This window comes from Vitis vinifera, chromosome 16, assembly GCF_030704535.1.
Source record: "Vitis vinifera cultivar Pinot Noir 40024 chromosome 16, ASM3070453v1".
Classification (NCBI taxonomy): Eukaryota; Viridiplantae; Streptophyta; class Magnoliopsida; order Vitales; family Vitaceae; genus Vitis; species Vitis vinifera.
The window spans coordinates 23534441-23546982 of NC_081820.1; the positions used below are offsets into that span (position 1 = coordinate 23534441).

The 12542-nt window shown below is 36.9% G+C and overlaps 1 protein-coding gene and 1 pseudogene across 1 annotated transcript; both read right to left on the reverse strand.

Moving 5' to 3' along the window:
• Positions 1 to 5759: 5759 nt before the first annotated feature.
• LOC100266236 (UDP-glycosyltransferase 88B1-like) lies at positions 5760 to 7227 on the reverse strand (annotated as a pseudogene).
• Positions 7228 to 8246: 1019 nt separating this feature from the next.
• Positions 8247 to 9860, reverse strand: LOC100268157 (UDP-glycosyltransferase 88B1). The gene has a single exon (XM_002276945.5). The coding sequence runs from the start codon at positions 9826 to 9828 to the stop codon at positions 8386 to 8388; it is 1443 nt and encodes a 480-aa protein (XP_002276981.1). The 5' UTR covers positions 9829 to 9860; the 3' UTR covers positions 8247 to 8385.
• Between the last annotated feature and the right edge of the window lie 2682 nt (positions 9861 to 12542).

A 12542-nucleotide genomic window follows, 5' to 3' on the forward strand; every position in this document is an offset into this window, starting at 1 on the left:
GGCGTCGTGCTATTGCAGGCTGCCAACGCCATGAATGGCGTTTATGATAAAAAAAAAAAAAGAAAAAAAAAAGAAAAAAAGAAAAATGGAGGAAAGGCCACCTAGAGAGCTTGAACCCATGACTTGGTTGTTCCAAGGCCACGACTGAACCACTACACTAAGTTTCTATTTTATGCATTAATTGGTATATATATATATATATATATATATATATATATATATATTCTTGTATTTATGCTTTAATTGATATATATATACATGCTGTTATGTTTCAATTGGTATGGATATATACATAAGTTTATGCATAAATAAATAGATGAATAATTTTAATTAAATTATTTCTTACTATATTTGTGTTTTATATTTTAAAATAAATGAATTATGTATATCGGTTGCCAAAGTAACTTATATTATATAATTTATTTATTTTACAATATCTAAATATGTTATTATTATTATTTAAAATAATCGGCCCAAAGGAAGATTATTTTAATATAATAATAGATAAAGTAGTCATAAATATGTGACATATAATGTTTATCTTGCATTCGATATGTTAGTCCAAAGACAGACATATTGTTTTCGATTTTATTGTTAATATTTATGAATTAATTTTGTATAAGGATACCAATTACAAGTTAATATTTTTGTCCAAAGACTGAATATTAATGTTTGTGCTAGGTATCTTGCATGATGTTTATTTATTCATGTATGTATGATGCTTATTTGACTGATTGTGAGCTTTATTATTATGAATTTAACATCTTCTATATCTGCAAATGTGAATAACATTCCTGTGCTTAATGGCACAAACTTCAAGAAATGGAAAGAGCACGTTATAATTGTGCTCGGGTGCATGGATTTAGACTTTGCATTAAGGGAGGATCGCCCTTCATATCTTACTAGTGCTAGCACTGCTAAGCAAAGGTCTACTATGGAAAAATGGGAGCGATCCAATCGCATGAGTCTAATGATTATGAAGCACTCAATTCCAGAAGCAATAAGGGGTGCAATACCTGAGGAAACCCAAGCCAAGGCATTCTTAGACCAGATAGCAAACCGATTTGCTGCAAACGAAAAGGTTGAGACAAACACTATTTTTAGTAAGCTTGTCTCTATGCAGTATAAAGGGAAAGAGAATATCAGGGAGTACATTATGGAAATGTCTAATCTTGTGACGAGACTCAAGGCATTAAAGTTAGAGTTGTCGGAAGACATACTCGTGCACTTGGTCTTGATCTCTCTGCCTACACAATTCAGTCCATTCAAAATTAGTTACAATACACAAAAGGAAAAATGGACTTTGAATGAGCTTATTGCTCAATGTGTGCAAGAGGAAGAGAGATTGAAGCAAGAAAAGATAGAAAGTGCTCAATTGGCTTCCACATCTCAGGGTTTTGTACCAATAAGAAAAGAAAGAGGGACAATAAAGGAAAAAAAACTGCAGTTTCTGGGACATCAAAGCAAAAGGAGCAAAAGAAACAAGATAAGGAGATCACTTGTTTCTTTTGCAAGAAGGCTGGTCATATGAAGAAGACATGTACCAAGTACGCTGCTTGGCGTGAAAAGAAAGGTACACTTCTCAACTTTGTTTGTTCAGAAATTAATTTAGCTGTAGTGCCTACTGACACTTGGTGGATAGATACGGGTGCAACTACTCACATAAGTGTCACTATGCAGGGTTGCCTAAGGAGCCGAATGCCAACTGATGGTGAAAGATACATCTATGTGGGAAATGGCAACAAGGCTGCAGTCAAGGCTATTGGTCTTTTCAGATTACAGTTAGACTCTGGATGTACATTGGATTTGGAAGAGACTTTTGTAGTACCGTCATTTAGACGGAATTTAATTTCTGTTTCATGTTTGGACAAATTTGGATATTGTTGTTCATTTGGAAATGGAATGGTTAGTCTTTATCTAAATTCAAATATTATTGGTACAGGTAGTCTAACAGACAAACTATATAAATTAAACATAAAGACCACTAATAGAAATGAAACCTTGCATTCAAGTAATTATGGCATTAAGCGAAAATTAATGAATGAGAATTCATCAATGTTATGGCACAAGCGTTTGGGTCATATTTCAAATCAACGAATACAAAGACTTGTGTCAGATGGAATTCTCGATCCACTTGATTTCTCAGACTTTCAAGTCTGTATAGAGTGCATTAAAGGAAAACAAACAAATATGAAGAAAAAGAATGCCAATAGGTGCAGTGACGTCTTGGAATTGATACATACAGACATTTGTGGTCCATTTCCTACCCTTTCATGGAATGGACAACAATATTTTATCACTTTCATTGACGATTACTTGTGTTATGGCTATCTTTATTTGATTCATGAAAAATCTCAGTCATTGGATGTGTTCAAAAATTTCAAAGCTGAAGTTGAGAACCAACTAAGCAAGAAAATAAAGGCTGTCAGATCTGACCGTGGAGGTGAATACTATGGTAGATATGACGGATCAGGTGAACAACGTCCAGGGCCATTCGCCAAATATTTGATGGAGTGTGGTATCGTTCCTCAGTACACCATGCCAGGGACTCCGAGCCAAAATGGTGTAGCAGAGAGGCGAAACCGTACTCTTAAAGATATGGTAAGAAGTATGATTAGTCATTCCACCTTACCAGAATCACTTAGGGGCGAAGCCATTAAAACTGCAGTTTATATTTTGAATAGAGTACCAAGCAAAGCAGTAGCCAAAACCCCATATGAGTTATGGACTAGCAAGAAACCTAGTATTAGGCACTTGCATGTCTGGGGTTGTACAGCTGAAGCTAGGCCTTACAAGCCAAATGAAAAGAAATTGGACTTCAGAACAGTGAGTTGCTACTTTGTAGGATATTCTGAAAGGTCAAGAGGTTTCAAATTTTATGATCCCTCAACTAGATCCTTCTTTGAAACGGGCAATGCTAAGTTCATTGAGGATGTTGAGTTAAGTGGGAGAGAGCCATTAAGAAAGGTGGTCTTTGAAGAGGAATTTGTTAATATTCCTATTATTACGACTGGACATGGTCATATTATGTTTAATGACACTATTCAGAATGTACAGTCGATAACAGGGATTCAAGACACACCTGAGATTCCTCCTGCTCAAGTTATGGAACCGATTCAAGTTCATCAAGAGGTAACTCAACAACCTCAAGAACCTCAAGTACAAGTGCCACTAAGGAGATCCACTAGAGAAAGGAGAAGTACAATTTCAGATGATTATATTGTATATCTCCAAGAACATGAGTTTGACATGGGTCTGGAAGACGATCCAATTTCAGTAAGTCAAGTCAAACAAAGTTCTAATTCTGAAAAGTGGATAGAAGCCATGAAGGATGAGATGAAATCAATGAAAGACAATGGTGTTTGGGACCTAGTAGAGCTGCCTAAAGGTGTAAAACCAATTGGTTGTAAATGAATTTTTAAAACCAAGCGGGATTCAAAAGGCAATATTGTTAGGTATAAGGCACGCCTAGTTGCAAAAGGTTTCACTCAAAAGGAAGACATTGATTATAAGGAGACCTTTTCACCAGTTTCATCAAAAGACTCCTTTAGAATCATCATGGCACTTGTAGCTCATTATGATTTAGAGCTACATCAAATGGACGTTAAAACTGCGTTTCTTAATGGCAACATTGATGAGACAATATACATGGTGCAACCGGAGAACTTTGAGTCTAATGATTCAAAGCAACTTGTATGCAGATTAAAAAGGTCCATATATGGTTTAAAGCAAGCATCCCGACAATGGTACCGAAAGTTTGATCAGGTGATTACTTCATTTGGTTTTAAAGAGAACACTGTTGATCAATGCATATACCTTAAGTTCAGTGGGAGCAAATTCATTATCTTGGTGTTATATGTTGATGATATTCTACTTGCAAGCAGTGATGTGGGACTTTTGCATGAAACCAAGCGATTTCTGTCTAGTAAATTTGACATGAAGGATCTTGGTAATGCATCTTTTGTGCTGGGTATACAGATCCATAGGGATCGTTCAAGAGGTATACTTGGGTTATCACAAAAGGCCTACATCGATAAGGTGTTGAGTAGATTTGGCATGAGCAATTGTGCACCAGGAGACATGCCTGTAGCAAAAGGCGATAAGTTTAGTTTGCACCAATGTCCGAAAAATGAACTTGAGAAGAAAGATATGGAGAGATTTCCCTATGCCTCGGCAGTAGGAAGTCTCATGTATGCACAAGTTTGTACGCGTCCGGATATTGCGTACATTGTTGGAATGTTAGGCAGATATTTAAGTAACCCAGGTATGGATCATTGGAAAAAGGCAAAACGGGTTATGCGGTATTTACAAAGAACTAAAGATTACATGCTCACATACCGTAGATCAAGTCACTTAGAGATCGTGGGTTATTCAGACTCCGATTTCGCGGGATGTCTTGATAGTAGGAGATCCACTTCAGGCTACATCTTCATGTTAACTGGAGGAGCAGTTTCATGGAAAAGTGTTAAACAAACACTTATTGCTTCTTCCACCATGGAGGCAGAATTCATAGCCTGCTACGAAGCATCAAACCATGGGATATGGCTGCGGAATTTTGTCACTCAGTTACGAATCGTTGATGGGATTGAGAAACCGTTGAGAATCAACTGTGATAATAAAGCCGCAGAATTATATTCTAAGAACAACCGAAGTTCGTCAAAGTCCAAACACATTGACATCAAGTTCTTGGTTGTGAAAGAGAGAGTTCAGAGTCTTCAAGTATCGATTGAACACATAAGCACAAACTCCATGATTGCGGATCCGCTCACTAAGGGTTTGCCATCCAAAGTATATCATGAGCACATCACACATATGGGTGTTGTACACATTGATGATGTGCCACTATAGTGGGAGTTTGTATTCAGACTTTGTGTTTATTTTCTTGATGTGATATTATGTTGTGTTATCTGTACAGATCTTGATTTTAAAAGACTATTGTATTTGAACATTCTGAATTGAAATGATGACTTTCAGAAGCAGTTTAGCATCAAGTGTTGAAAGTAGAATTTGACTATTTTTTAGTCATAAAGTAGGACCAATTGGAAATAGACATATTAAAGTTCACATTCTATATAATTTCCATGCTACACATCCATACTTGATCCATGTTGCTAATTTTGTTAATGTTGTGATCATTGATGGGTCTAGTTAAATTATGATTAACGAAAGCCGCTTTGATCCTATGTTAACATAATTAGTAGACCGGATTGTTTAAGGATATTTTGAATAAGATAGCAAAGATGAGCTCAATAAAGTACTATCATGAACATTGTTTGTAATATATATGTGGTCCAAGTGGGAGATTGATAGAATAAATGTGGACCGACAATATATTAAACATTGTCCAGGATTAAGCTATCTTTTAACATGCAATTTCTGATTTAATCTTCAGTATGAACCACCTAATGTGTAGAGCCCAATGTCATCACGGACTTTAAATGATGGGCCTAAGGCCCGTGAGGCCCAATAACCAATGGGTATGGTCCCTAAGGCAGGAGGGTATAAAAGGCTTAGGCTTGTGTCTTTTGGGAAAATCACATCCTTTTGAAAGAACAGAACCGCTCTCTCTCCCGCTCCCATTGCCTGAGAGAATACAGTGAAAGAGGTGGTGCCCTCCGTTGCTCTTAGAAGATCCATACCGTCTTCATCAAACACACAAATGGAATCAGGTAGGTACCATTTGCCTTAGAGATTTATGGTATAACATTCATGTGATTCAACATGTGATCCTGTATGATCATTATGATCCTGTATGATCATTATGATCCTGTATGATCATTATTCAGAATATGGAATCTTACATACCCTCCATCGCTTATTGCAGCCCTAGCTTCCTCCTTCAAGTCAGTGATCCGACTCCTGATTGAAAATCCTTTCTCAGTCTCCATCAGCTCTTTAACTTGCTTCTCAACCTCAATTGCTGTCACCAGTCCCCCTTCTGACTCCTCCATTGCTAATGCTATCTTCAGTTCTTCAACCAACACGACTTTATTGAACCTCTGCTCCGCGTATAGCGGCCAACCCACCATCGGCACGCCCGAGGATACCGCCTCAAGCACCGAGTTCCACCCGCAGTGAGTGACGAACCTACCAACCGAGATATGACTCAGTACTGCCACCTGTGGAGCCCATGACTTCACCACCAGTCCCCTCTCCTGGGTTCTTTCTAGGAATCCGTCTGGTAGTAACGAACCCAAATCCGGATCGGGTGGCGCTAAAAAGCGCCGGCTCTGGTCCTTGGAGGATGGACTGCGCACCACCCACAAGAACCTCTGTCCACTCCTCTCTAGCCCAACTGCTATTTCCTTCAACTGCTCTTCCGAAAATAAACCCATGCTGCCAAAACACAGAAACACTACGCTGCGTTTTGGCTGCGAGTCCAGCCACTTTAAACACTTCTTCCCATGTTCTCCACCATCTCCGCCTTGTGTGGCAATCAACGGCCCGATAGAGAACACGGGCGGTGTAGGACCATCCGTTACACACAGCCCATCTCTCACCGCCTTAAGAGCCATTGGTTCCAAGGATTCGAACGTCTTCACAATGATTCCAGCTGATTTCGGCGCGTGGGTGGTGTAATACAGAAAAGATTCATATTCTTTACTGGTCCGGTCCATCAGCGGCGCCGGCATATCGGCCGAAGGTATCGGCGGCAAGCCCGGAACTTGATGAAAGGTGTTCATGATATCCTTGAAACTTTGAGCGTTGTTTCGGTGAAGAGTGGGAATGTAATGGAACAAGGCGAGGCCAGCGCTTGACGAAGTGAAGAAACAGTAGGCCGGAATCTTGAGCTGTTCTGCGACGGTGAGAGGTGGGGTGCAGAAGAAGTCGATGACGAGTGCGAGGAAGTTGGAGTTACCAGAAATGGCTCGGAGGGCCTAGTGGACATTAGGGTTGTGGATGCATGGTTAAGAGCTCATAGCTTATGGTTTCGAAAGTAGGATAAGAGGAGGGGACTTGAGGGAGAGGAGTGACGGGGAGGTGGTGGAAGTTGATGGAGGGGGTGGTGGCGGAAACGGCAGAGATGTAAGAGCCTGTGGCGCCGGTGTCAAAAGGTGCGGTGATGGTGAGGATGGTAATGCAGAGTGAAGGGTAGTGTTCGACAATGAGCTTCCCAAGCTCAACCATGGAGATGAGGTGCCCCATCCCTGGTGATGGATATAATACAACATTCTTCATTTTTCACAGAGAAACAAACCAGAGCTCTGAATTTTCCACACTTTTCAGTGCACCTCAAGAATTATATATATGGCCAAGAAAATAATAATAAAAATCTCTCTTATATCTCATTATTGAAATTGGGATGCTTCACTATTTTCCATGATACCAGTTCAATTCCATGAAATTTTCTTTATTTTAATAGAGTCAACATTCTTCTTTCCATCTACAGAAGCAAAGTTGACAAATGATAATGAATTAGTATTTGCTTGTCAGCGTTTTTGAAAATTGTTGTCATAGTATTTTCAAATATTTTCTATATTTTGTAATGTTTTCAATTTTTTTTTCTATTTTTTCAAATATATTTTTAAAATAAATTTTTATATATCATAATATTTTATTTTTAATTATACTTTATACTTATTTCATTATTAAAAAAAACCCTTGATAAGAAAAATGGAAACAACTTAAACTAAGTAAGATATGTCTTTAAAATATTGTATTTTATTTTCATTATATATATATATATATATTATTTTTTTATTCTTGAGAAGGGTTTTTCACACTTTAATTATTTATATTTAACTATAAAATAACATTGAACTTATTAATAATAAACTCACTTTAATTATTTTTATTCAATTAAAAATAATTTGTTAATATTGGCAAATAACTTATTGATATCAATATTGGTGGAACTAGGTAACGCTTAGAAGGGGTATTTTGTCCCTCTTAAAATTTCGACCAATCTACTTAAATAATTTGATGTCTCGTGAAATAAGTTCTATATATTATTCCTTTTCAACCTTTTTCTTAACTCTGTTGCTAGACATCAGTTAATACAATTAAATTGTTATTTTTAGTTGAATAAAAAAAAGTTAAATATTTTAATTTTTTTATTTAATTAAATAAAAAAACTAATAGTACCACCTAACGTTGACCCGACTTTTCAAGAACCTCTGCTCTTTCTACAAGGCATTGAATACCTAAGATGATTGTCGTGATACACACGCAATGACTGATGATGGCTTCTAATACTTCATACTAGGATGGTTGTCTTCCGTTTAGGAACAGTTTGCAAAAATACAAAAGCAAAAGCAAATTAAGACCATCAATTTCACTGAGATAGGATTAAAATTATACAAGGGCACGTGCACCATCTCAATTTTCATAGAGTTGACAAAAAGCATAGACTAAACGGGGCTATGCTTCCAAAAACGGAGAAATTCAGATTTGTTTCTGTCGACATGACTTGAGTAGCTTGTCTAATGCGACAAGAGACGACCCTCCGTCGTTCATCGCAGCCTTAGCTTCCTCTTTCATGGCCTTAACCTGGTTCCTAATGTTGAATCCTTTCTCAGTCTCCATCAACTCTCTAACCCGCTTCTCAACCTCAGTGGCTGTCACGAGCCCTGATTTTGATTCCTCCAATGGCAATGCTACCTTCATTTCTTCAACCAACATAACCTTATTAAACCTCTGCTCCGCGTACAGCGGCCATGCCACCATCGGCACGCCGCTGGATACGGCTTCCAGAACCGAGTTCCACCCGCAGTGAGTCACGAACCCGCCAACCGAGCCGTGATTCAGCACTGCCACCTGTGGAGCCCATGACTTTACCACCAGGCCCCTGTCCTTGGTTCTATCTAAGAATCCATCTGGGAGTAAGGAATCCAAATCCGGATCGGATGGTGCTAGAAAGCGCCTGCTCTTGTCCTTGGAAGGTGGGCTGCGGACCACCCACAAGAACCTCTGCCCGCTCTTCTCTAACCCAACTGCAATTTCCTTCAACTGCGCTTCTGAAAAGACGCCCAAGCTGCCAAAGCACAGAAACACGACGCTTCGTTTTGGCTGCGAGTTCAGCCACTTTAAACAGTACTCTTTTTCACCTCCCCCACCATGTCCGCCCTGTGTAGCAATCAACGGTCCGATGCAGAAAACTGGCGGTGTAGGACCATCCGTCACACAGAGCCCATCATAAATCGCTTTCACAGCTTCCGATTCCAAGGATTCAAACGTGTTCACAATGATTCCAGCTGATTTCGAAATGTGGGTAGCGTAGTATAGAAAAGATTCATACTCTTTGCTGGTCCGGTCCAGCAGCGGCCCCGGCATATCCGCCGATGGTAACGGCGGCAACCCCGGAACTTCATGAATGGTATTCGTATCTCTGAAACGCTGAGTGTTTTTCCGGTGAAGAGTAGGGAAGTAGAGGAACAAGGCGAGGCCAGTGCCGGAGGAGGTGAAGAAATAGTAGGCCGGAATGTTGAGTTCTTTGGCGACGCCGAGAGCTGGGGTGCAGAAGAAGTCGATGATAAAGGCGAGGACAGTGGAGTTGAGAGATATGGACTGGAGGGCATGGTGGACATTAGGGTTGTTGAGGGTTAAGAGCTCAGAGGTTAGAGCTTCAAAGGAGGGGTAGGAGGAGACAGGTCGAGGGAGAGGGGTGGTGGAAAGGTGGTGGAAGGTGATGGAAGGGGTAGTGGAGGAGACGCCGGCGATATAAGAGGCGGTAGCGCCGGTGTCGAAAGGTGGGGTGATGGTGAGGATGGTGATGGAAATTGAAGGATAGTATTTAAGAATGAGCTTCCCAAGCTCCACCATGGAGATAAGATGACCCATGGCTGGTGAAGGATACAGTACCAGTACTGACTCCATTTCAGAGACCATTGCAGAGAAAGAAACACGAGCTTTGAGTTTGCCACCCTGGATTGAGAGTACCACCACCCTCCATTTATAACAGAGAAAAATAAAAGTTTTTTTTTTTTCCATAATTTATAAAAGTTTATTTTATTAGTTTGAATATTCGTAACTCATATTTTCTTCGGTTACATTAATTGCGGTCTTGAAATAAAAATACCATCAAATCAACTACGCTCGATTGTCATTTAGGCTACATATACCATGCCATATCTATATCATTTTTAATAAAATACGATATAACATGTATTATATCGTATTTATGTTTAATTTATAAAAAAATATATAGAATTTTTCTCATCTTTAGTGTTTTTAATAATCCTTTTATCAAATTTAGTAAATTTCTTTATTAATAATATTAATTATTAAAATATTAAAATTTTATAACATAACTCATATAATTTTTTTAATTTTATATTTATAAAATAAATTATCATATTTCATAAAAGACCGACGTGATTACCATATTTTTCATCCTATCGTACATTGTATCTTGTTAGTCAAATATAATTTATAATTATTTGAAGCATGAAGGCGATAATAAAAATAGATACAACAACATCGTATAAAAGAAAATGAATGAAATTCCTAAAAGATGGTGTTGACCATTAGGTTAAATTTTTTATTTTTATTCGTATAAAAATAGTTTGTCCATCTCCATTCAATTGAGACAGGATAACGTATTTAGTAAAATATTTTTGTTTTGGAAGATTAAAAAATAAAAAATATTTTGTTTATTCCTCTCATCCCGAGAATTAAGTAAGCTACTCAAACAACATTTCTAGAAGCTCTTATCATTATTTTAAAAGCACATGCCTCACTGACGGTCAGAGAATTTTCACCTTATATTAAATTGATTAAAGATATTTTTTTTCATGGCCATATAAAAAAATAAAAATAAAATAAAAGTTTATTTATAAAGAAAATTAATGTATTGGGTAAACCAACCAGTCGTCAACCAAAGGTCCAAAACCTCCATTAGAGGACTGGTAAGCTGAACCACGAAACCCAGCTGCCCAGGGCTACAACGTTTAAAATTCCTATAATTAATTTCCTCATATATAATTAGTTAAAATTCATTTCATTATCTACACAATTTCTTTAAAATATGTTATTTATTTATTTATGGAATAAATAAGCCAGATCATCACTAACGTGTTCAAACAAGAACCACAGTTGGGAATCTAGAAGACTGAAAGTTAGGTGTGTGGGTCAATTTCTGAGTGACTTTCTGGTTAGAAATTAAGTGCAACTTCAGGCTTTATTTGTTTATTTCATTTTTTGGAATGCTATCGTGATGGCTCAAGAATAGATTTAAAATAATTTAAAATTTTAATTCTTTTTCACCGACTTTTCAGGGCAATCATTTAAATATTATTACCAAAATGCAAATGACGAGAAAGGTGGCATTCCCGGAAGGTTATAATTTTTTTTTTTAATTTTTATTTTATTTTATGCCATTTTTTTTAGTTCCCTTTCTTTTATTTTTGTTAAATTATTTAATTTAACCCATGGTTTTAATACTCATATTTCAAGTTTTTAATCATGATTAAAACACTTTTAACTTATAAATTTTTTATTAAAAACAATATTTTTAACATAATCACTTAATGCATGATTGTTTATATTTTAAAATTTTCTTATATGCTTTATGTAATATATCACATCGGATAAGAAAAAAAGTTCTTGACGAGTATGAACTTTTCTTTATACCTTCTAGATGCGTTTTAAAACTGTGAGAGTCATTTCGGCTTAAAAAAAAATCATTGATTGAGTGTAAGGGCATTATAAATAATATCAAAGTTGATCTCATGTCCTAATGTGAGGGTTTGATTGATTCCATGAGAGACGAAAATTTTGATGCTATATAAATATAAACTCTTTTTAACCTTGTAAACATATTTTAAAGTTGTGAGGGTACGGTTTTTTTTTTGTTCTAAGTGGATTTACATGATTGGATATAAATCGTTACAATTTATTTTTATCTGAGATTAGAAAACGTTTATAATCCTTTTAAAATAACTTCCAAATGAATTATTATCATTGTTATTATCTCAAAATTTTCTTAAAAGAAAGATACTCTTTAAAAAATATTGACATTCTTTAGAAAAATAATTTTTGTTGGAGAAGTAGAGGAGTAGTGATGGTTTAATATGAGGTTGATTAAATTAAAAAAATTAGAATTTTCCTTTGATGGGTTAGCCTAGCTAAACAATGACGATGAATCGGGACACACATTTTCTTACTGAATATGTGTTTGTGGATGGCGTTCATTGGCAGCTTATTGATAAGCACCCTAGAAGCTTCTATTTGTTTGTTAGTATAATGCACGCCTCGGACCATGCAATACACAGGGCCCCCCCTCTCTATGGCATCTTCTCGAAGTAGTGGTCATTGCTAAGTTGTTTGCCCTTTTCTTCCCTTTAGTTAGGACATGCCGCATGTCACTTTATTGCCTAAATTGTTTGGCTTTTTCTTCCCTTGAGTTAGGGCAAGAAATAAGATGTTTGGATTACTTTTATAATGTAAATAAAAATAAAAAATTTATTTGACATCATCCCACGCAATCTTGAAGAAATCATCTACTCTAAACTCATTTGTAATGATTTATTTCAAATTATATAATTATTGTACGTAATGGACTTATAATATAAAGAGACACACTCTAACAATAGTTGAAACTA